Here is a 24,031-nt window from a genome sequence, read left to right as displayed (position 1 = left end):
AAGATGTTAGTGGGTGAATCTAGGTGAAGGGTATATAGGAGTTCATTGTAGTATTCTTTTAACTTTTCTGTATGCCTGAATTTTTCAAAATTTAAGTGTGTGCATACACATACTTAATGATTTAATTAAAATGATTTAGAGGGCATTCAAGTTTTGACTGGAGCAAGATGATCTCTAATGCATCTTCCAACACTGAAATTCACTGAGTGTAAGTGGAGGATTATATGGCTATATTGTAATACAAGCCCTTTGGTCAGTAGACCACCAAGTAATTTCTCTTTCTTTGTTTGATTTAACAGCCAGTGATATAACCAGTATCCACTCATTCAAAGATTATCTGCTTGGAGTAGTAAAGATTCCAACAAAAGATCTGCTGATCAAGAGATCTGGTAGGGATCCTGGATTATCACTTTCTCATCCTACCCTTTCCCATTCACTTCCCTGCAAGAGATCATCTTGTCTGGCTCTCTTGCAAGATATGCAAAAAAAAAAAAAAAAAAAAACCTCTTAACACATGCTTCTGAATTCTCCCAGATACCTCAGAGGTTTTCTCAAAAACATTTTAAGTCCTTTCCTAATCATTTCAAAGGCCTTCTAATAAAGCAAAGAAGCTCAAAACATTGTACTGTCATCTTACTCCAGGAAAGATAATGATAGTGATACTACTTATAATAAATATGGCAATACCCATTGCATTATATAGCACTTTGTAAAATATTTTCTCAGATCTTATTTGAGCCTCATGGTAACTCTTACTGATGGGGATACAGGATTATCTTCATTTGACAGATGAGAAAACTTAGGCTTACAGAGGTTAAGTGATTTGTCAACCACACAGCCAGGTAGTAGAGTACTAGAAATCAAATCCAGATTTGCCTATTCTTTTTCACTATACTCTCATCTCTCACTGAAGAAGGAATAAGGGTATGAGGTAAAGACACAAAAGAAGGCACAACCACCAGGGCAGTAGTCTGGAAATATTGGTCCCGTCCTACATTTTACTAGCTCAGTGACCTTGACAGAGTGACCTTGACCTCTCTGAGCCCCACTTACCTTATGGATGGAGACTGTTAATGCTGACCAGTCTACGAGGTAGGAATCAATGAAATAGGATATATAAAGTACCTGACACATAGTAGGCACTCAGTAAATGTTAGTTTTCCTTCTCTTGCCCATCTTCCTCCCTAGCATTGTATAATCTAGTTTCCACAATTTTATCACACGTCTCCCAAATTTAATTGTGAATTGAAGTTTGAGCAATACTCAATAATAAACAGGTACTATGTGCCTGCCAGAGAGAAGTCTCTACAACTTGATATAGGGTTCAAATCTCACTTCTGTCACTAACTGTTTGTGATCTAGAACAAGTCATTTCATCTCTCAGATCCGTAGTTTCCTCATCTCTAAAAATGGAAATAATAAGATCTTTGCAAGATTATCGAAGCATTCAATGAAATTATACACGTGAAAGATCTTTGCACAGGACTGGGCACATAGGACACCTCAGTCTCCTTCCTTCTGAAACTTACTACAGAGTTTGTCAGAGAATAGGCACCATCTGAGAAATCCCACCTTCACAAATTAAATTTAACCCCTTGGAAATAAACCTTTTAGACAGTTTGGAATGTATCATTTGTCTTTATATTCAGTTATTCTACATTGAACATTCTATTTTGTTTCTTCCTGCCAGTAATCTCAATTACAGAATCACAGACCAAGAGGAATGATCTAATCCACTTACATGCTGAAGTGGTGTGAAATTTTTTATGTATTTGTATTTGTACATTTTTCTGGAGATAACTTTCATTAGAGCCAAAGGGGTCTGTGACCAAATAATGTTAAGAAGCACTAGGTTGTGAGGAAATTAATACCCAAGTGATGAGAAATTACTAAAGCCAAAGCCATAGGTTCTTAGACCGACCAAGTCAAATGGAGTCATAGAGATCAACCTCCTCATTTCAGTGTCCTCATTTTATAAACGAAAACTTGGAAGGCCCAAAAAAATTAAATGCCTTTTCCAAAAATCATAACACCTTAAGTGGCCTTTGGCAAATTAATAAGTCTGAATCTTCCCATCTATAATTTTAATTAATACAAAACCTTTCTCAGAAAATTGCTGTGAATATTATACCAATCCACAATCTGTTTTACGTAATTATGAAATCCAAAAAGCTCAGAAAGTCAAAAGTTTTTTATTAACTCATTAAGCAGCCAAACCTGACCTCAACTGACATGAGACTATTTAGTCTTTATTTTCTGACTTAGGCCACTGCCTGATTATATAGCTTTATTGGAACACATTGTGCCCATTCATTTACATATTTTCTGTGTCCACTTTTCTCACTACAACAACATAGCTGAATAGTTGCAACAGAGACCATATGGCCCAAAAGCCTAAAATATTTACTCTCTGGCCTTTTACAGAATAAGTTTACCAACCCCTGACCTATGTGACCACTGACTAGTACATAATATTCAGTTTATGTACCATTATCTTTCTAAAATCTGAAAATTTTTAAATTCAGAAACAAATCTGACCCTAAGGGTTTTAGATAAGATATTGTGAACCTATAATAGGTGGTGTGTAGACTTTAAAGCCAGCTAGGCCTGGGTTCAAATCCTGGCTCTAATTCCTGGTAGCTATAACGACTTGGGCAGGTCTCTTCCATTTCCTCATCTGCAAAATAGGGATTATTATCCCATTTAATCCTCAGAACTTCACAGGGTTATTAAGAGAATTAAATGAAGTAATATATATAAAGCATAAGAGAATTTCTGACACATAATAGATGCTCAGTAACAAGTAGCTAATATTTTAAATTGTTATTTTGAAATCTAGTGCCTGGTCCTTGGTATGTGTTCATTAAGTGGCAATTCCCTTGGTGAAAGACCGGGGGCTAGACCCCAGATCTCCTGATCTTGTCCCATGCCTTCTCCATTGTACTCATAGTACCATAATAATATTTCACATTTTTTATTTTCTTTCAAAGCTCTTCCAAAATCATTATCTCATTTGACAATTATAATAAGGTTGTCTGGTAGGCAAGATCAGCACTATTTTTCCCATTTGTCAGGTAAGGAAATAGGGCTGAGAGAAATTAATGGCTTACCCAGACTGAACCACTAGTTTTGGGCTGAGCCAAGAAGAAAATGGAGATCTTCCAGCTCCTAGCCTTTGTTCTTCAACGTGATCTCATTGTCTTTCAGTGGTCAGATGAAACAAACTTCAATGCACTGTGGATATATGTTTTCTCTTCTGTCTTGGGCCAGGGTGATAGTGGCTGCGGGGTGGAAAGTGGCTAGGTCTTTTTACTTTTAAAACAATAATTGAAAAATCTTCCTTTTCTTTCATAAGGGATCACAGGATGGTATCCTATCATTTTACCAGAAGAGGGGGCCCTGCCTCACGGCTTGGAGCTCATGCAGAAGATTGTGGGTGGTCTGGAGCTTTCCATTTCCTTCACCCATCCTGGAGACAGAGAGCGGGTGTTGGAAGCTGCTGAGCTATTGGGCTGGAGCTTTGAGAATAATCTGAAGGATTTTGTCAAGATGGATGAAGAGGAGCCAGCCACTGTTACCATCTCCACCCCGAGGCTCTGGCTGCCCATCCATTGCGTGCTGCTTGCTGGCCAGAAGCACATTCATAAGAATACATATTGCTACCTCCGCTACAAGCTGTACGATCATGAAGGCTTTTGGACCCCTCTCAAGAAGCCTAAGGAATCTACAAACAAAAAGCAGGTCATGGTTACTTTCAAGGCATCCAAAAGAGCAGAAGTCACTAGGAGCCCATCACTGCTTTGGTACTTCAGAGAGGAGAGGTTAGAGATCCAGGTGTGGCGGGCTTATGGCAATGACAGTGTGGAGAGGCCCCATCAGACAGACAGCTGGATTGGCTCAGCCTATGTGGACCTGGCTAGACTTGGGGAGAGGTCAGCAAGGACACTAACTGTCAGTGGTAAGTGAGGAACCAGCCTTAGCACTTGTGGTTTGAGCACCTGCTGCTCCATGACAAGCACTGTGTGAGACACCCTCTCAGACATTTTTTTATTTGATCCTCCCAGCAATCCTGTGAGGTAGGTATCAAACCTGTTTTTCAGTCATGAAAATGGAGGCTCAGGTAGGTTGGGTAACTGCCCAGGGTCACATGCTAGTAAGTGTTCTTTCCATTGTTGCATGTTGAAAGATTAATAGTAATTTAGTAATGCTTCTTAAAACTGCAGAGATTTCAGAAGGAGGTTCGCTGGATGCTTTAAGAAGGGCATTATCTAGTGACAGTGTACCTTAGTGGAGTCTAAGGTATACTGTCTGAGATCTAAGAACTGGTGCTGAACTTTGTAGCCTTAGACTACATCCAAATTCATAAGGTTGTTGCACCTAACATAGTGGCTAGAACATTGTAAGCCCTCAGTTAATACATGTAAAATAAAAATGAGTGAATTTAGGAGACTACCTTTAACCACCTGTATAAGAGCCTATATTATAATCTAGAATGTTGGTTTTTAAATACACTGAAAAGCATACCTGCTAATGAGATTAAGATATCCTCTCTCTCTGGTCAGCACATCTTGGAATCATAAAATCTACGTGGTAATAAACTGGTTTGAAAGGAGAAAGGTAACATTTTGCAAGTGGCACTATGGGTGCTTTTCTTTCAAACATTTGTTCAGTATTTGCTACATGTACTTGGCTCTGGGAATTCAAAGATGAGTCAGAAATAGTTAATGAGCTTATAGTCTAATGGGAGAGTGGAGTAGTAAATAAACAATTACAGCAAAGTATAAGAACTATGAAAAAGGTATTCTCAGTGGCACTATGGGAGCACAGGCACACAACATCTCTTTGGTTCAAGGACAGCATCTCAGTGGAAGTGATGATGCTTGACCTGAATTACAGAGGATTTAGGAGTAAGTCACGAAAAGGGGGAAAGAAGGGTTTTCTAAACGGGAACAGCGTGGGTGAAGGCACAGAGGCAGGAAGCAGTTTGATACGTTTTAGGCGCCATAAGTAATTTGGTGCTGCTGGGTCACAGGATATATAGTTTGGGAGATGGGAGATGAAGCTAGACAGCTGGGCAGGAGTACTATGTTGAAGGCTTCTTCTAAGCAGGAGAGTTTGGACTTTTTTGTGAGAGCTATGGAAAGCTATTTTAATGGCTTCTGAAGAGAAGAGTGACACAGCTTTGCTTTCTAGATAAATAAGGCTGGCAACTATAGTACAGATTGAATTGGAGACGGCCAGACTAGACTCTTTACAAACGTCATATTTATTCATCTTGACATTCCTGTAAGGTTAGTTATTTCCCCCACTATACGGTTGAAGAAACTGAGTCACAACCCTATTTTAGCTCTGTTAGCCTTGTGCTCTGACCCTGTTGTTGAGCGGGTGACCCAAGCTAAAGAGGGAGAACTGAGCATCTGGGTGATCATCCCGGATTCTCTGGTTCTCTCTGGACCCAGCAGGTATAATTCTGGCTCTGTTGAGCACCTCATCAAATGCCGTGTGCCCTGTTTTATCTGGGCTGGCCTAGAGTCACTTCAAAGAGACTACAGAAAAAGTCCTCGAAGTGTGCAAGGCTCACTTGAACTAAAGTTCTTAAAGACAGGCTTTTAACTTCGCTCTGGTGGAACAAGTAGGTTTAGGAAACTGAATATAGATTTAGGGATCAGAACTCAAACACAAATACCTCTTTTTATTGAGGGATACCAAAGGCAGTATTCAACTTTTCAGATTGTCCATTCCCTCATACTTTTCCACTCCCACCAGCTTTTTATCCTCTTGCCTTGAAATCAGACCTCTCACTACTTTCCATTGTTGCAGGTAGTGATGGGCGGCGGGGGTGGGGGGGGCAGTAAAAACTCTCACAGTGTGTGTTAACTTCACAGTTTCTTTGCAAATTGGTATATTAGGGCCTGTAGCCCTGCCAAAGGAGAGAGGGCCACAAGCACCCTCAGAGAGCATCTCCAGGTTTAGAGAGTGTCCCTGCTTGCCTAGGCTTATCCTCCTTCATCCTCTTGCAGGTGTGTATCCTCTATTTGGACGAAATGCTTCCAACCTCTCAGGAGCTGCCTTGAGAGTTCATGTGGTTCTCTCCTCTCTTTCTTCACACCCTGGGCCCACTAATGAGCTGGACTCCATGGACTGCAGCAGCCACAGTGAGTCTGAGCAGCTCCCAAGAGGAAATGATGAGCTCCAGCTCTCTCCACCACATGACCACCAGAAGTCTCCGGCCTCCACCCAGGTCCCCTGCAGCAGCACCACAGCTGAAGTCTGCCTGGCCCAGGAGGGCCCTACTGCATTGGATGGAACTTTTGCAGTCAGTATCCTGGTAGAAAGAGCAATGCACTTGAGCTTGAAAGGTATGTTCTGCTCACTTATCCATAAACAGGTATCTGACTCCACAGGCTATGGTCCTGTCTTCACAAATCTTTCTAATCATGACAGGATCTGGAAGAATTGTTAATCATCTTAATCATAATTATATTTCTCAAGCCTAAAGGTTTAAGCCAAGTGAAAGCCTTTCTGAGGCCCTAAGTGGGCCTTGTCAGTTATCCTAATTTTGCATATCATAAATTCCCCAGTCCAGAAACCTGAGTATCAACTTAGATACTTCTCTTTTCCTTCTCCACCATCAAATCATCAGATCCATTAAAATTGTTGTATCTCTTAAATTTCTCTTAGATCTCTACCTTCTTCTCCATTCCTTCCAACTCAGGCCCTCTTCATTATGTACCTAGGGCCAAGGGTTCTTAGCATTGGATCCATAAGCCCACAGGGATCCAAGGATTAAAGTCAGGGTAGGTGAACTTGGATAGGAAAATAATTACATCTTTATTTTTATTAATCTCTAACTAAAATTGAACATTTCCTCCAGTTGTGAGTGTAAGCAATAGACCCTAGTAATATTAACAGTACCTGTGATGTTGTCAACAATAGAAATCACAGGTATTTTCATATCACATTTTAGTTACTGCAGATATCTTGGAATATCATTTATACCTGTCATTACTTCAAAATTACAGTAGTTATTAAACCTACAGTTAGATCTTGTTATACATTAATAAAACTATAGTGATTATTATGTCACTGTTTTTTAATGTTTTGATAACTTACGCCAATATAATTTCATTTCTTTGTAATCTTATGTATTTTACAATAAGAATTAAAAAAAAGAATATATATATATTAGAAGAGGCCCGTAGACTTCACCAGACAGCCAAAGTAATCCATGGCACAAGGAACCCCTGCCTTACTTTTTATTCAGCCTTGTAATCTCTCCTAAAATTTTCCCTTTTGCCATCACCCTTCTCTTTCACCTGCTTAATTCCCACTCCTATCTCAAGACTCAGCTCAAACATCACCATTTATCAGAGTTTCTCTGACATAAAGGCTGCCTCCTGTTTGCTCTCCTAGCACTTTTGCCCTTTTTAATCATAGCATATATCACATGTACTAACATTGTTTGCATGATTTTCTTATCCACTAGGTAGGGGCTGTTTAAGAGCAAAGACCTTATCTCATTCATTTATTCATTCATTATTCATTCATTCAGCAACAAAACTTACGTCGTATTTGCTCTATGTGACCACTGTCCATGGTGCTGGGGATAATAAAGCAATGAACAAAACAGACAAAATAGTGCCCTTGTGGAGCTTACATTCTAGTAGGAATGTATTCAGCCCTGTATTTCCAATAAGTTGTGTGTGTTTGTGACTTTGAGCAAGTTACTGTCTCTCTGTATCTTGAATTTCTCATCTGTAAACGGCTGTGATTAACAGTTCTGAGATGTATGATGGTTCTGAGAGCCAGAAAACCATAGCTTTATGAGTCCAGAAGGTTTCAATATACATCTTCTGGTTTGGCCTCCCTACTTGGTTCCTATCAATTCTGTGTTGCCTCAGTTTTTCTGTGTATCCTTATTACTTTGGAACAGAAACAAAATTCATGCTCCTAGTAACTGTTGTCTGTCTTTCATTTCTATTTCTCCATATACACACTACCAACAGACATTACTTCCAGGATTATAAGCTTCTACAAAGACTCTGAGGTTCTCATCCTTCTCATAACCTTTGTGTGTCAGAGACCCTGAAACATTCTATCCCAGGACAAAGTCTTCCCCACATAGTCTTGCTGTGCTGTATTAGAGATACTGAGGTCCATACTGTATGAGTCACAAAGTTGGGAAACAGTTTTTGCTTTTTTACTGCCCTACCAAAGCAGCCCATTTGTGACAAGTCTGATTTGTAAAAACTGAATTTTTTAAAAAGAGAAAAATAATACATGAATGAATTTAAGGAAAGCACAAAAAAAGCTTTGATTTTTTGCAAGAACTGTTTTGGTTTTTTGTTTTTGCATTGAAAATAAAATTTAATGTGCAAAAATATGGTTATATTCCATTTTAGGGGTTGCCCCCATATTGCAAAAAGCAAATATACTTGTAACTTCTCAATTAGACAGAGTTACATTTTTAAAATACAGCTTGACAATTGACAATAGTTTATTGAGCATCTCCTTGTGCCAAATTTTATTCTCTTTTTTGTACATTAATTATCTCATTTAATCCTTACCACAGTGGGGTTATTTTATGAACAGATTACAGTACATACCCATTTTATGAATGAGGAAACTGAAGCTCAAAAAGGTAAAATGACTTGAGTTACACAGTTAATAAGCTCTACAGAGCTGGAATTTGAATCCAGCTGTGTCTGGACCTAAAACCCGTGCTCTTTCCTCTATACCATCCTGACTCTTAGGTATGAGATAAACTGTGTTTACCAGTTAGTCCTGTTTACTCTCTGTATTTAAAAAGGTGCTTATGTACTATACACCCAGTCCTGTGCTTATATTGCAAGAATGGTGGTTCAGTTCATCAAGTAGTAAATCTGTGCCAGGCCAGTGCCAGATACAGAAAGTGCAGAGCAAATGACACATGGTTTCTGTCCTCCAAGAGCTGATAACCCAGATAAGGGGATTAGCAACTACATGATTATTGATGCATAAAGCAGAATGCTCTACGGACCAGAAGGATAAGTAGTACAATATCTAGTCTCTAGACATGCAGATGGCCAAGAAGCACATGAAAAGCTGCTGAACATCACTAATTATTAGAGAAGTGCAAATCAAAGCTACAATGTGGTATCACCTCACACCAGTTAGAATGGGCATCATCAGAAAATCTACAAACAAGAAATGCTGGAGAGGGTGTGAAGAAAAGGGAACCCTCTTGCACTGTTGGTGGGAATGTAAATTGATACAGCCACTACGGAGAACAGTATGGAGGTTCCTTAAAAAAACTAAAAATAGAATTACCATATGACCCAGCAATCCCACTACTGGGCATATACCCAGAGAAAACCATAATTCAAAAAGACAAACACACCCTAATGTTCATTGCAGCACTGTTTACAATAGCCAGGTCATGGAAGCAAACTAAATGCCCATCGACAAATGAATGGATAAAGAAGTTGTGGTACATATATACAATGGACTATTACTCAGCCATAAAAAGGAACGAAATTAGGTCATTTGTAGAGACGTGGATGGATCTAGAGACTGTCATACAGAGTGAAGTAAGTCAGAAAGAGAAAAACAAATATAGTATGTTAGCGCATGTATATGGAACCTAGAAAAATGGTACAGATGAACTGGTTTGCAGGGCAGAAATAGAGACACAGATGTAGAGAACAAACGTATGGACACCAAGGGGGGAAAGTGCCGGGGGGGATGGTGGTGGTGTGATGAATTGGGCGATTGGGATTGACATATATACACTAATATGTATAAAATAGATAACTAATAAGAACCTGCTGTATAAAAAATAAATAAAATTCAAAAAAAAAGAAACACACAAAAAATATATATCTAGTGTCTAGAGAGTTTAGAAACAGAGAAATCAGACATATCTAAGAAATCAGAACTTTTTAGAATGAATATGATTTCAGAAAGGTGGGAATGAAATTCCAGGTAGTTATCTCTACTTGAACGAACATATTGAAGTGGGAAAGTGTATGTTCTAGACCTACTTGGAGCAAACATGGGAAATTGTGGTGGCAATTGATCCTCTTTGGCTGAAATTCATCGTCATTACAAGGAATCTATATAGAATCATGAAGATATAAATAAGAAAATTGCTGAACTGCAGCAAGGGCTCAACTAAAACTAATTGACACGGTTTTAGAGTGGCAGTGGACATACTGGTGGCACAATGCTTACTTTTTCCAGCAGTGCTTGGCTTCCTTTCCCTTCCAATCATAACATATGGCAAGCCATTCCCTGGGCCTTTGCTCATGCACCTTTCTTAGCCAGGATTCCTTTCTCCCTTCCCCAGTTACCAAATTCTCCCCAACATCCTGCACTTCCTCTTAGTCACCCTGTTCCAGCCACGCTGGCCTCTTTGCTTTTTCTTGAATGTATAGGCAGACTCCTGCTTGGGGCCTTTGAATCTGGTGTTCTCTCTGTGCCTGGAATATTCCCCACTCCTGGCCTGTCTTTACTGAAATCACCGGCTCAGCAAGACCTTCCTTGTCACCCATCTAAAATTACAGCCTTTCTCCAACAATACCTGTCCCTCTTTCCTGCGTTATTTTTTCCTATGGCCTTTAAATAGTGTATTTTGTTTATTTTCTGTCTTTCTAGAAAAAGATAAGTCCTACAGAGACAGAAATTTTTTGTTTTATTTACTGCTAAATCCCCAACACCTAGAACTGTGTATGACACATAATAAGCAGTAAATATTTGTTAAATGAGGGAGCAGATGAATATGAGACCTTGCTCAAATGCCCTTTTTCTCCTTTTAATACGTTCTCTGATTTTATGCTTTGCCTCTCCTGCAGGAAAGTTGCTTATGTGGAATTTAGCAGAGGAGAAGTTGCAGGGATTAATAGATTCACTCAACAAATAGTTATTAGGGTTCCGCTATGTCTAATACAGGGTATAGGATCATGTCCTCTTACACAGAAGGTTTCTGTCACCTTTTCTCTATTCTCACTGCCTCCTTGCTTGTTCAGCCTTCAGAAACTTGGACTAATGGGGTAGCCCTTTCAATGATTGCTGTGAACAATATTCTCTTTCAATATCTTTTTCATTATACTACTGAGGTTATACTTATTAGTTTGTACTGAAAATGTTTCTTAATGTGTCTCTCCACTAGGCTGCCTGTTCCTTGGGGACAGGGGCTGTGTGTTTATTTCTGTGTCTCAACACATGGGTCTTCCTGATGCAACTAAGCAAGCATAATGTCCTCTTGTTTGTGAATATGATGCTCAACACCTCTCATATTTCTGGTATGAGTTACAAATCTGTAAATCACTTGTTATTTGGCCTCTTTCCATTTAGCCAGGGCAGATCAAGCTTCGGAGTGGACACTTTCAGAGGTCTCTTGTCTCCCAAGTCCTACCCTCGCAGTGATAGGCCCATATAGTCCTTCGCCCCGCAAATATTTGTGCTTCAGTCAGACCCTGTGTTGGGCCCTGAGTGTCCAGACCGGCCCATCATCTCTCTGAAATTGCCTTCCCAATGATGATATAATAGAAAGACTTCTGGAATGGGAGTCAGAAGACTGGCTTCTGGCCCTAGCTAAGCCATTAACTTGCTTAGTGACTTTGGGCAAACCCAGTTCTCTTTTCCTCAGCTGTGAAATGTGATGGTCATATAAGATCATCTCTAAGATTCTCTTCACCTCTCATCTTCTAAGAATATGGTGCTGAGGGCAGCATATCCCACACTCTGTGAGTCAGCTATAAATTGCCAAGCTTTTGTGAAAACCATGTAGATGCTTCCTTAATATCCACGTTGGCTGTCCTCCTGCCTTCAACAGTGTTCTCTGTGTGTCTGTCCCTCTCACGCCTTAGAAGCTTCTTCCTTGAGGAAGGAAACGAATGATTCCTTAGCGCAAAGCTGCATGCAGAGGATTCACTAACAGCCCTGAATTATGCCTTAAACCTGAGGCAGCGTAGTCCCCACTGTGGTCCTGGTTCTGAAATACAAGAGTTTCTTGGGTACTTTTGTTAGAAAAAGCTCTAAGGAACCTTCAAGAATCAGCTTCAGTACTCATAAGACTTGTGTACTTACACTCAACATGACCGGTATCTCTAGCCCTGTCTTACAAATGAGGCAATCAAGGAACAGAAAGGTAAAGTGATTTGAGGTAATCTAAATTATACTCAGTGAAAATCAAAACCATCTTCAGTATCATCATCTTTTAGAGGCTCTCTTCCAACTACCCAGGCAGGGTTACGGGTCCTTCTGTGTCCCCACAGTCCCCCTGTGTTTTTGGCATAGTCTTTATCTTATTGTATTATAATTATCTGTGTGTCTGCCTCCAGATCAAGAATCAGATCTGACTCATCTGTGCAGGTGTGCCACAGAGCAGCTGTCAGTTAATGTTAGCTTAACAAAACTGAACTAGGTTTTTATTAACATACAAATTTGGGCATTGCTTGAGGGAAAGTTTCCATCTGTTCACTCCAGGCCAGAGGGAGAGCTTTTCTGTTAACCAGGTAGAATTAATTAGAACTATTGCGATGGAATATCCCTGGAATAGGAGTTAGGAAACCTGGCTGGATCTTCCAAATGCTAGTTTACCAGATGTGTGACAAGCAAGCCACTTTACCTCTCTGTTCCTTGGTTGCCTTATTTGTAAAATAGAGATAGAGACACCCATCTTGTGTGATTATCAAGGATGTCATCAGCACAAGTTTAGTGCTGATAAGAAAACTGTAAGCTGTAAAGTGTTAAAAATAAGGGGTTGTTATTTTAATCTCATTGAAGCAATCATACCATTTTTTGATGCATAAAACTACTACTTTTCATACTTATGTAAAACACAGGAAATCCAGTGAAAACTCTTAAAGTGGTAAAGCTGGCTCATCTCAAGTCCTCTTAACTGCTCTCAATGTGTGTCCCAACCCAGTAGGAAGTATAGCAGTTTTCATCTCGGCTGCCTCCAAAAGTATATCAGAACTTGACCTTTTCCAGGAAGGTAAACAGGCCCAGCTAAATTTCCAACCACAAGGGGAGAGCCAGGGGAAACCTGATAGACCCAAGCAGATTTCTTTATCACCTGCCTCTTTGGCTGAAAGGAGTATTTCTGTTCAAGACTGAATAAAGAACACCTTTTTTCCAAAGTAAAAATAGTACTTCTCTTTCAGAGACTTTAGCAAATGGCAGCCTCAAAATTAACGAACCTTAAAAGGGGGGTTGAGGTATGAGAGAGAGATCTGAGCAGTATTGGTATATATCTAGAATCATAGAATTTTATCGTAGGAAGTAATTTGAGAGCACATGTTTCTGATGAAGAAACTTGATGCCCAGAGAGCCAGAATGAAGTACCCAAAATGTCACACTAAATCAGTGGCAGAGTACACCAGAACCGAGGGGTCCTATCTCTCAGAACTACAGTTGGTCTTCTCTGCTGATCTCTCTCAGAGCATTCGGCACGCACACAAGGCAGCTTCTCTCTCTTCTCCAACCCTGGCAATCATCTGTAGACAAAGGGCAGCAGGGAGTCTGCAAACCTTTAATAAGGGCCGTGGGCCTACTCTGTGCATTAGTTTAGTGAGGGAAACACAGACACACACAGATTATTGTAGGATACTATGGAAGCTGCCAGTATAGAGGCAGATTATCTCTCCCTAGCTGTGAGGATTTATGACATTCTATTGGAAGAAATCAGTTGAGAAGCTTGAGACCTATTAATACTAAGGAAAATGGGAGACAGAGAGAGAGAGGTGAAATTGAGAGAGATGGAAGCTGTGTCAGGGAGAGTCCAGTTACAGGAAACAACTCCCTCCAGCCATTTTATTTATTTATTTTTATAAATTTATTTATTTATTTATTTATTTATTTTTGGCTGTGTTCGGTCTTCATTGCTGCGCACAGGCTTTCTCTAGTTGCAGCGAAGGGGACTACTCTTTGTTGCAGTGCGCGGGCTTCTCATTGAGGTGGCTTCTCTTGTTGCGGAGCATGGGCTCTAGGTGTGCGGGCTTCAGTAGTTGTGGCACACAGGCTTAGTTGCTCCACAGCATGTGGGATCCTCCCGGACCAGGGCTTGAACCTGTGTCCGCTGCATTGGCAGTCAGATTCTTAACTACTGCGCCACCAGGGAAGCTCCACTCCAGCCATTTTAAACAGAGAGGAGTTTAATATAGATTATTAAGGTACTTCAAATTATTGGAAGGGCTCAAGGAGTGGGCTCTAGGCTAAGCTTTCAGGAGAGAACCAGTAGATCTTTTAAGTTTGAAATACGGTGCCAACACTGCAGTCCAGTGATCGGAAACGCTCATCAGCACTATTGACATCGGGCCTCTAGGGCCTCAGAGACCAAACCCTGGAGCAGAAAACTCAGTGTCATCCTTGCTAGTAGCAAAAGCAAAAGGGAAAGGAACATGTCCTCTGCCTCACGTCTGCCTTCGAGATCTGTTGTAATGGCATATAACAGACAGAGACCTCTTTGTATCCCTACTCTAGCACAAAAGAGTCTGTGACCCTTTCAGTCTCTACAATAAAGGAATACAATACAGTAAAAGTTAGTGGGGGTGGATGCTGAGCAAGTCAGTCCATGTAATACTGTTGAGTTTCACAAAAATAAAACTTTTTTAAGAAGATAGCTCACTAGATAAAGGTACTATTAGTGCTATTCTGTACATTTTACATTAGTAACGACAGGTGCTATATTATTGATTTCCATTAACTATTCTTTGCTTACTACCATTTTATTAGAATCATTTTTTCCTGCTCTTTCAAGAATATGCTTGTAAACTGGTTTTGCCAGGTTGTAGCCAATGGTTTTTTGTTTCATTTTGTTCCTCCTGTAGTTCTGTGTATCTTAGTGCTTCTCTGCCTCCTGGTTAAGCCTTTCTCCAGGTCCTGCTTTGTTGGCAACTCTTGCACATGCCTCAGCTCCCTCCTGCCGCGCAGCTATTACCAGCTCTCACTTCTAAGGCTAGCATTCCTCTTCCTCCTCTTCAGTTCTCTTTCCCAAGGCCTCGTTGCAAAATCTCCACTCCTTTGTCTCTGTTCATCACCCATTTTCTTTCTTTATTAATTATCCCCAGTAAGAGGGACTAAAAAGTAATGCCATCTGATCTGGTTGTTAGAAGTCACGAGATTAAATAACATGATGTAAATTTTTTACCAAGATTTGGAGGGGAAATACCATTTTTAGTTTAAACAAATAGGGCTATATTATGGAAGATAATGTAAAATCCTCATGAAATTTTAGATAAAATACAAGCCTGCTAATAGATGTCATGTGTGTTGTTGCTCTTTCAAGGCAACAAGAACCCCAATGCTCCAGATTTTAGTATTTACTTGTCTCTAAAAGTTGTTACTTTGGTGGGAAAATTTGAAAAGAATTGGTCTACTCTAATGGAAATTAAAACAGACTTGTGGTTGCCAAGGGGAAGGGGGGTGGGGGAGGGAAGGACTAGGAGTGTGGGATTAGCAGATGTAAACTATTATATGTAGGATGGATAAACAAGGTCCTACTGTAGAGCACAGGGGACTATATTCAATATCCTGTGATAAACCATCATGGAAAAAATATTTTTAAAAATGTCTGTGTGTGTATAACTGAGTCACTCTGCTATACAGCAGAGATTGCCACAACATTGTAAATCAACTATACTTTAATAAAAAATAAAATAAAATTTTTTTAAAAAAGCACTTAATAAAACTACAAAAAAAAAACCAAAAACTGGTCTACTCTAATGGAAATTCTTTTGGTTGAGGAAAACACAGCAAAGCAAAATTGCAGGCACTTCTGTTTCCCTAAAGAATGTTGAAGTTGGAGAGATCTAATGATGGGGGTATAACGTTCAGAGTTTCTGCCTAGAGAGTCAAGAGAGGCTTCTCAGAGTAGAAGGTGCTAGAGTCTGTCTTTTAAAGGCTACTTATTAAATGTTACACTGCTTGTGGAGGGGAGTAAAATCAGCATTCCTGAGTATAAACGTGTTCATCGGATTTTCTGTCCACAGGGACAGCCTGGGGTCTTTGGAAGAGTAGTTACTGAAAGGAGCAATCAGAGAAGGAGCAGGGTGGAGCCTCAAAGATTAACTTCACCTACAAAGTAAAGTGGTATTATGCATTTGGGGAAGCCTTGAGCTAGTCAGGTAGAAAGAAGACAAACCATTTAGAATCCACATACAGAATTTGTTCCTCTGGATCACATAAATAATATTTAAGACATACTTATTTTCTTCTCTTCTCTTTCCTTCATCTGTAATCCTGAGTCATAGCATTTTAGAGCTGAAAGGGATCTTATGGAATGTATAGAGTCTACTACATTATATAGAATCTGTGTTATTCATCACTGTTGAAAAGAACTTTGTACTATGATGGAAATGTTCTATATTTTTACTGTCCAGTATGGTAGCCACTAGCCACATGTAGCTATTGAGTGCTTGAAATATAGCTAGTGTAACTAAGAAACAGAATTTTTAATCCTATTTAATCTTCACTAATTTAAAGTAAAATAGCCACCTGTGGTTAGTGGTTATCTTGTTGGACAGCTGAGTTAGACTATCTAGTATGTCATCCATCTTCATTTTACATTGTTTTAAGAGAAAATAAATGACTGAGTCTCCCACATTGGAAACCTGATCTTGTAAAATTAGCATCAGCACAGTACTCAGTGTTTTACATTCATTTAACTCTAGTGGAGGCAATACAGGCAATGGCTGAGAGCTTGGACTCTAGAGCCAGAATGCTTGAATTTGACTCTCAGTTTACCATTTAGTAAATGTGTGACCACTTAATAAGTGTTTGATCTCTCTGTACCCCAGTTTTTTCATCTATATAATGGGAATAATAATAATATCTTCCTCATAGGTTTGTTGTAATGATTAAATGAGTTAATACATGTATAGTTCTTAGAATAGTGCCTGGCACATAGTAAGTGTTATATAAGTGTTACCCACTATATTATTTATTTTTAATCTTTACAACATCTGAGGAGGTGTAAGTATCATACGCCCCATTTGAGGAAGCGGTGGCCTAGATAGGCCTTGCCCAGGGTTACACAGAATGTGTATGGCAGAGCTAATCATTGATCATCTGACTTGTGAGTCCAGGCTCTTTGCAGTTCTGTCTTTTTTCTCTTAATCCAATATTTTCCATCATCCCACAGAGTACAAGGAGATGGGAGAAGTTGTTTCTTGCTGGGTAGTATTTATGAACTGAACCTTTAAAGGACAGTTTCAGTAGCAGACACAGGGAATAGCTCAAAGAAAGACCCAAAGGTAGGAGAGAGCTAAGAATGGTTTTTCTTGTACCTGCATAATGAAAGGCTTCCAACACATTCTTTTTGGTACCCTAAAGTATAGTCACTCCACTCTTTTCTATTTCAGGGAGCCCCTTGACACAGAGGAAAGTATCAATACCCAGTTGTTGTGTATCCTTCACAACAGCTGATGAGCCATCTCCTATCTACACCTCAGTGGTTGAAAACACAGATTCCCCCATCTGGAATTTTCAACAGCAGTCAAGGTTTGTATTTTATGATGTTCCATCAGCCTTCCAAAATCTGCTTTTTGTTCCAAGAGACAAACTCAGAGTGAGGAATGTAACAGACACAACAATATTGAGCAGAGTTGGAGAATGCTTTCCTTATCAAACAGTTATTTAATCCTAGTGCTTATGAATTCACAGCTAGTGGTGGTTTAAAGGTTTTGTTGTGGTGTTTTTTAACTCTGCTCAGTACAACTCAAAAATTATTCAGTGAAGACCTCTTATATGCTCTGCTCTGTTCTGGGCAGTGTGAATTAAAGATAATCGATTAAGACAGTCCCTGAAGACCCCTCAGCTAGGTGTGGAAGAATGTATACAAGCTATCTAGGTGAAGAAGGCAGAGAGGACTGATCTCAGGAAAGGCTGTGGATTATACATCCTTGGAAAAGATTTCTGTTGCAGTGGAAAGAGCCAGGGCTTGGAACTAGAGAGACTTGGCCTCATACCCCATCTCTGTCATTTACTAGCTGTGTGAACAAGTTACATAACATTTTTGAGCCTCAGATTCCTCATCTGTAAAGTGGAGGTAATTTTTACAGGGTTATTAGGAGGTCCAAATTACATGACATTTAGGGAAATTACCTCCTGGTACGTGGTAGGTACATAACAAATGACAGATCTTCTTTGGAAGCTCAAAAAAAGGGGGCGATGGAGTCCTTTCAACCATGTGGCAGTGCAGCTTGGAGGTCAGGGGCTGGTACAGAGGCCCACTGCTGTGGTACCGGGCTCTCCTCCCTTTTCTTCTGTTACCTGTTGCATTATCATTAAAAGTGGGATTCTATTACTAATTATTGTTACTATTATCTTTACACTGCATCACCTTTTGCAAAGTTTAATTCTTGTCCACCAACACCAGCCATGCCACATGGTATCTGATCTGCTGTTTTCTCACAGTGTTTATGTACCTACTCGAGTCTCAGCAGTTGCTCACGTGTTCAGTGTTGTGAAATCTGAGTGGTTGACTTGAGTCAGGAGCTATAACTGCAATGATAACTCAGTACTGTCTATGGTGAGCTACTGGAAATTATAGATATTCTGGCCATAGTGGCCAGTACTGAAATATCAAATCTGCCTCAAAAGATAGGTGACCAGAGGGCTGAGCTTCTAAGTGAGGGTGATTTGTTCATTCAGAACCTAACTTTACTAACTTGTTAAAACAACATTAACAATCACCTCATTTCATCCCATTACTATACATTTGAGACTGTGGCCCAAGGAGGTTACATAGTCTGTTGGTAACAGAGGCAAGATTAGAAGAAAAATGAATGATGGTGCTGTTTGCAATTTCTTTATCACAAAATTGTTTCATTTGATCCTCCTAGAAACCTTGTAGGTAGATAATAATATCCCGTTTTAACAGGTAGGAAAAGCAGGGCTCAAAGAGACTGAGTGCTCAGGGTCACTCAGGTGATACTAGGAGAGCTAGACTTCAGAGGTGGATATTTTGACCCCCGGCTAGAATTCAAATCTCTGACACAGTATTTGTTCCAAGTTAGCACAGTGCCTCTCACTGGTTTTGAAGTCGGCTCTCTTTAGTTCCCCAGTGGAGTCTGGAGAAGGATATTAAATCTCTTAGTTTTCTCTGGTTCTCCATCTTGCTCACCTGGAGCAAGGGTACCTGCTTTGTAGTTTAAAACTATATAATTCACTTCATATAAAATATATTAGAGGTGCTCAGTGAGTTCCACATTGACTTCTTTAACCTGGTAAGAAAGTTGGGTACTTTCTTATTTCGGTGCCTTGCCTCTGCACAGTGTGGCTCTGGAGTCAGGCAAACTAGGGTTCAAATCACAGCTCTGCCACTTACTGACTCTTATGTGACCTTGAAAAACTGACTTCACATCTTTGAGCCCAGCTTCATCATCTGTAAATCAAGGATAATAATGTCCATGTCATAGGTTTTTGTGCAGATTACATGTATAAGAAACACTTGGCACCATGGCTGGCCCAAGGTAGGTACTCAATAAACACTCTTTTTCCTCTCTTCTCACCATCTCCACGCACCACCACAAGGCATAAGAAGAATCCTTACCTGCTCCAATAAAACGGGGTAGGGGGGTAGGGGGAAGAATACTACATCACAGTTGCTTGTTTTTAGGTCTTGACAAGTTCCGAGCTACTTCACCTCTCTGAGCTTCCATTCCCTCCTTTTAACTGTGAAGATAAAAATATATCCTAGGAGATGATCATAAGCATGAAATTAAAATGTTAGAAAAGTGTTTTGCAACTATAAGATGTTCTTCAAGTCTAAGTTTAATACTAGAGGAGCTTCCTATGCAGTTAATTTATGGTGGTTGTTTTTCTTAATAGGCTATCAAAAGAGCTTCTTTTGGACCCACAACAAACTCTGGTCTTCAAAGTTTGGCATAAAGGAGGTATGAACTCTATATTACTTGGTTGTAAAAATAAGTTCACATCATGTTGACAATTTGCCAATCCTTTTCTTTTTTTAACCAAGTAAAACCACGGCACTGATGGTTCTGGGAACACATATGTATGTTAGGGGTAATCCCACAGATTACCCGCTCTCTGTCATTAAGAGCGGCCTGAGGGAATTCCCTCGCGGTCCAGTGGTTAGGACTTCAGGTAGCTTTCACTGCTGTGGCCCAGGTTCAATTCCTGGTCAGGGAACTAAGATCCCACAAGCCGTGCAATGCGGCCAAAAAAAAACCCAAAAGATGAGCAGCCATAGCCCAAGCTCATTTTGCACCCTGTACTGGTTTTCTAGGGGGGTATTTGTCCTTTTTTGTGTGAATTATGTCTCTTTTGTTCTTAATTAAATATAATACAAGTGTATGTTATAGAAAATTTGGAAAATACAGACAAGTAAAAATAAGAAAATGTAAATCCCTCATAATTCCAAGGGTGATGGTCTTTCAAATGATTTATTTCAAGAGCCACTGCCCTAAGGAAAATCAGTGAGACGTGATAACATAAGGAAAAGAACAAGTGTTTTTTATGTTTAAGGGGTGTTTTCTAGTGGCCTATATTAAGAGGACAGAACTCAACCCTGCCAGTTTTTCCCTACCATACAAAAAGGGAACTTACAGTAGTTAGAAAGCAGGCTGTGGTTGCCAGTCTCTCATCCTCATTATCTGTCTTCTCTGTTGATTGTGGAATCACTGAACCTTCCCATCCTCTAAATCAGTTTCTCTGTGTGCCACCTCGAATCTCAGTGGCAGGACATGCCCAGCCACATTGCCCAGCTCTTCTCTTTCCCCCACAGATGAGGAGAGGGTGATTGGCTTTGCCTCAGTGGACCTCTCCCCGCTTCTCTCTGGCTTCCAGTTTGTCTGTGGCTGGTACAACATCACAGACTTCAGTGGAGAGTGCCAAGGGCAGATAAAAGTTGCCATCTCCCCTTTGGAGAGTTTGATGCACTTCAGAGAAGAAAGGCAAGCAAGACGTGGGATGGAGACCTCAGGATCACTGGTATGTATCCTGATTCACATCCTTAACCAGTAAGGGTTCTACTGAGCAAAACCTATAAGAAGATAATTTACATGTGTTTGGTACTTTCCAGCATACAGAATACATTTGTGTCTCATAATGACCTCATGACCTTTTTGGGGTGAAAATGTTCTGGAATTACATGGTGGTGATGGATGCATAATTCTGAATATACTGAAAACCACTGAATTGAACACTTCCAAAGGGTGAATTTTATAATACATGAATTAAATCTCAATTTTTAAATAAAGTAAGATTAGTTGCAGTGTGGAATCTGAAACCACATTGGATGAACTTTTTTAAAAAAAACTCTGTTACATTAAAATCATTGGTCTATTAAAAAAAAATTAAAAGAGAATGGGAAGAGGGAAATTGATGATAGTAAGTACAGACAACTCTTTCAGGGAGTTTAACTGTAAAGGAAAGGAGAATTTTCCAGACTGTCCCAGATAGGAGAGCTCTATCAAGGCAAACACTGTGTTTTACTCATCTGTCTGTCACGCATGCCTGGCCCAGGGTTTGGTAAAGTGGGCATCAGTAAATATCAAATGAATGAATGAGTGAATAAATGCATGCGTGAGAAAATGACAAAGAGTTTAAATAGTCCCCATATAGGAGGGTCTTTTCTTTACATCAGCCCTGGTAATCATGAGACAAGAAATATCACAGCCAGATTATCCTCACATGTAAGGAAAATGTAAGATGTCCAGCCAGGAGTTCACAAACTAATGGAGGAAACAAGAGCATAAATAAAAATAAAGCAGCTTTTAAAAAGCAGTCTGAGGGCTTCCCTCGTGGCACAGCAGTTGGGAATCCGCCTGCCAGTGCAGGGGACACGGGTTCGATCCCTGGTCCAGGAAGATCCCACATGCCGTGGAGCAGCTAAGCTAAGTTGTGCACCACAACTACTGAGCATGAGCTGTAGAGCCCACGAACCACAACTACTGAACCCACAAGCCACAGCTACTGAGGCCTGCGTGCCTAGAGCCCATGCTCCGCAACAAGAGAAGCCACTACAATGAGAAGCCCGCACACTGAAACGAAGAGTAGCCCCTGCTCGCCGCAAGTAGAGAAAGCCCATGCGCAGCAACGAAAACCCAATGCAGGCAAAAATTAATTAATTAATTAATTAATTAAATGTTTTTTAAAAATTAAAAAAAGCAGTCTGATAATGTAGTCTGTAAAATGGGGATAATAATAGTACCTACCTCATAAGACTGTGATGTTTAAATGAGAAAATGCATGTACCTTGCTTAGTACAGTGTTCAATACATAGAAAATAATAAATTATATGCATACAATAAATTTTACAAATTTATTTATACTGCTTTTTTTCCAAAAGGATTTGTGGCAACAAGTGTGCCATTTTTCTCTTTGCTTCTACAGATCCCAATATACAGTACATTTTCCTTCCCTGCCTCTGATATGTACGGTGCCTTCCCCGGCTGCATTGCAGGACAAACTCCAGAACAACTTGTTCACACCTCATCAAAGGAGGTTGATTTCTCCTCTCCTGGGAGGTGAGTGATTTCGTGATGATAGAAGGAAATGGGGTCAAGAGTGGAAGTGTGCAAACTAGCTTGTCATTTCTCTCTTTCCTTTATTAGAGGAAGAAATGAGAGACAGGGAAAGACAATTGACCTTCTTTCATAACCCCTGGGAACCCCAAGATCCTATGAAAACAGTTTTTATAAGATAGAAACTAGGGACTTCCCTGGTGGTCCAGTGGTTAAGAATCTGCCTTCCAATGCAGGGGACACAGGCTCGATCCGTGGTCGGGGAACTAAGATCCCACGTGCTGCAGAGCAGCTGAGCCTGTGCGCTGCAACTACAGAGCCCACGTGCTCTGGAGCCCGCACGCCACAACTAGAGAGCCTGCGTGCTGCAATGAAAGATCCACATGCTGCAAATAAGACCCATCGCAGCCAAAAATAAATAAATAAAATTTTTTTTTTTGAAAAAAGGAAAGTTTTACTGCTATCAAAAGGGTAGCTTCAGGCTTCCCTGGTGGCGCAGTGGTTGAGAATCTGCCTGCCAATGCAGGGGACACAGGTTCGAGCCCTGGTCTGGGAAGATCCCACATGCCGCGGAGCAGCTGGGCCCGTGAGCCACAATTACTGAGCCTGTGCGTCTGTAGCCTGTGCTCCACGACAAGGGGGGCCGCGATAGTGAGAGGCCCGCGCACCGCGATGAAGAGTGGCCCCTGCTTGCCACAACTAGAGAAAGCCCTCGCACAGAAACGAAAGACCCAACACAGCCATAAATAAATAAATAAACAAAAAAATTAAAAAAAAAAAAAAAAAAAAAAGGGTAGCTTCAGTGCAAGGGACTCTTTTCTCTTTTCCTCAGAGGCCTTTAACCTTCATCCCTAAAATCAGTCATCAGCTGTGTGAGAAACATATCATGACCTTTCCCCTCCCAAACCTACATGCCAGGTTATTTTGTGAAAAGCAGTTGGCCCACCTTTATCACCTAGCCAACTGTGGATATGCATATGGATATCAGGGCTAGAGCATATTCCATCCTGTCAAAGGGTAGAATCTAAGACTAAGATTGCTTCTTTCCACCCCATTCCCCTCAGGCCCTAGCGTCATTTGGCATCCCCCTGCCTCCATCAGTCTTTTCCTTGTTTCTCTCTCCACCTCAGGGAGAAGGCAAGGGATCTTATACGAGATACTCCTACAGCAGCAGTTACTGAGTAGACCCTTTATTCCAAGAAAGATACTCTAATACTGCTTAGCCACTCAAAGACCCATTTCAGTGCTATGTAGCTTTCCTACCACATGAAGAGAGCCTCTGCCCTCTGCATAAAGGGAGCCCATGTGTATGTGAAATCCTAGATCCCAATATCTATTTTATAGGTGTTACGTTGACCATAGCCAATCAGTGAGACAAAGGAATCTCAGAATAATTATGCTGAGAGAGAGAATAATTATGCTGAGAGAGAGAAGCTAGACACAGAGTACATTGTATATGATTCCATTTATATAAAATTCTAGAAAATACGTACTAATCTATAGTGACAGAAAGAAAATCAGTGGTTGCCTAGGGATAACGCAGGATGAATGGAGCGGGA

At 40.4% G+C, this 24,031-nt stretch overlaps 1 protein-coding gene across 5 annotated transcripts in view; it reads left to right on the top strand.

Moving 5' to 3' along the window:
* Positions 1–24,031, top strand: part of C2CD3 (C2 domain containing 3 centriole elongation regulator) — a 125,949-nt gene that overhangs the window by 71,270 nt on the left and 30,648 nt on the right. For all 5 annotated transcript variants that reach the window (XM_082343130.1, XM_082343127.1, XM_082343126.1 and 2 more), the window contains exons 22-28: positions 300–389; positions 3,356–3,958; positions 6,021–6,359; positions 17,346–17,484; positions 19,816–19,880; positions 20,732–20,937; positions 22,342–22,475. In XM_082343130.1, coding sequence (XP_082199256.1) covers positions 300–389; positions 3,356–3,958; positions 6,021–6,359; positions 17,346–17,484; positions 19,816–19,880; positions 20,732–20,937; positions 22,342–22,475 — 1,576 coding nt within the window. The remainder of the gene's footprint in view (positions 1–299; positions 390–3,355; positions 3,959–6,020; positions 6,360–17,345; positions 17,485–19,815; positions 19,881–20,731; positions 20,938–22,341; positions 22,476–24,031) is intronic.

The sequence above is a fragment of the Balaenoptera borealis genome, assembly GCF_965194805.1.
Source record: "Balaenoptera borealis genome assembly, chromosome: 11".
NCBI classification, from domain to species: Eukaryota; Metazoa; Chordata; class Mammalia; order Artiodactyla; family Balaenopteridae; genus Balaenoptera; species Balaenoptera borealis.
The sequence above is the reverse complement of the archived record's forward strand: the minus strand, read 5'-3'. Positions and strand labels throughout refer to the sequence as shown.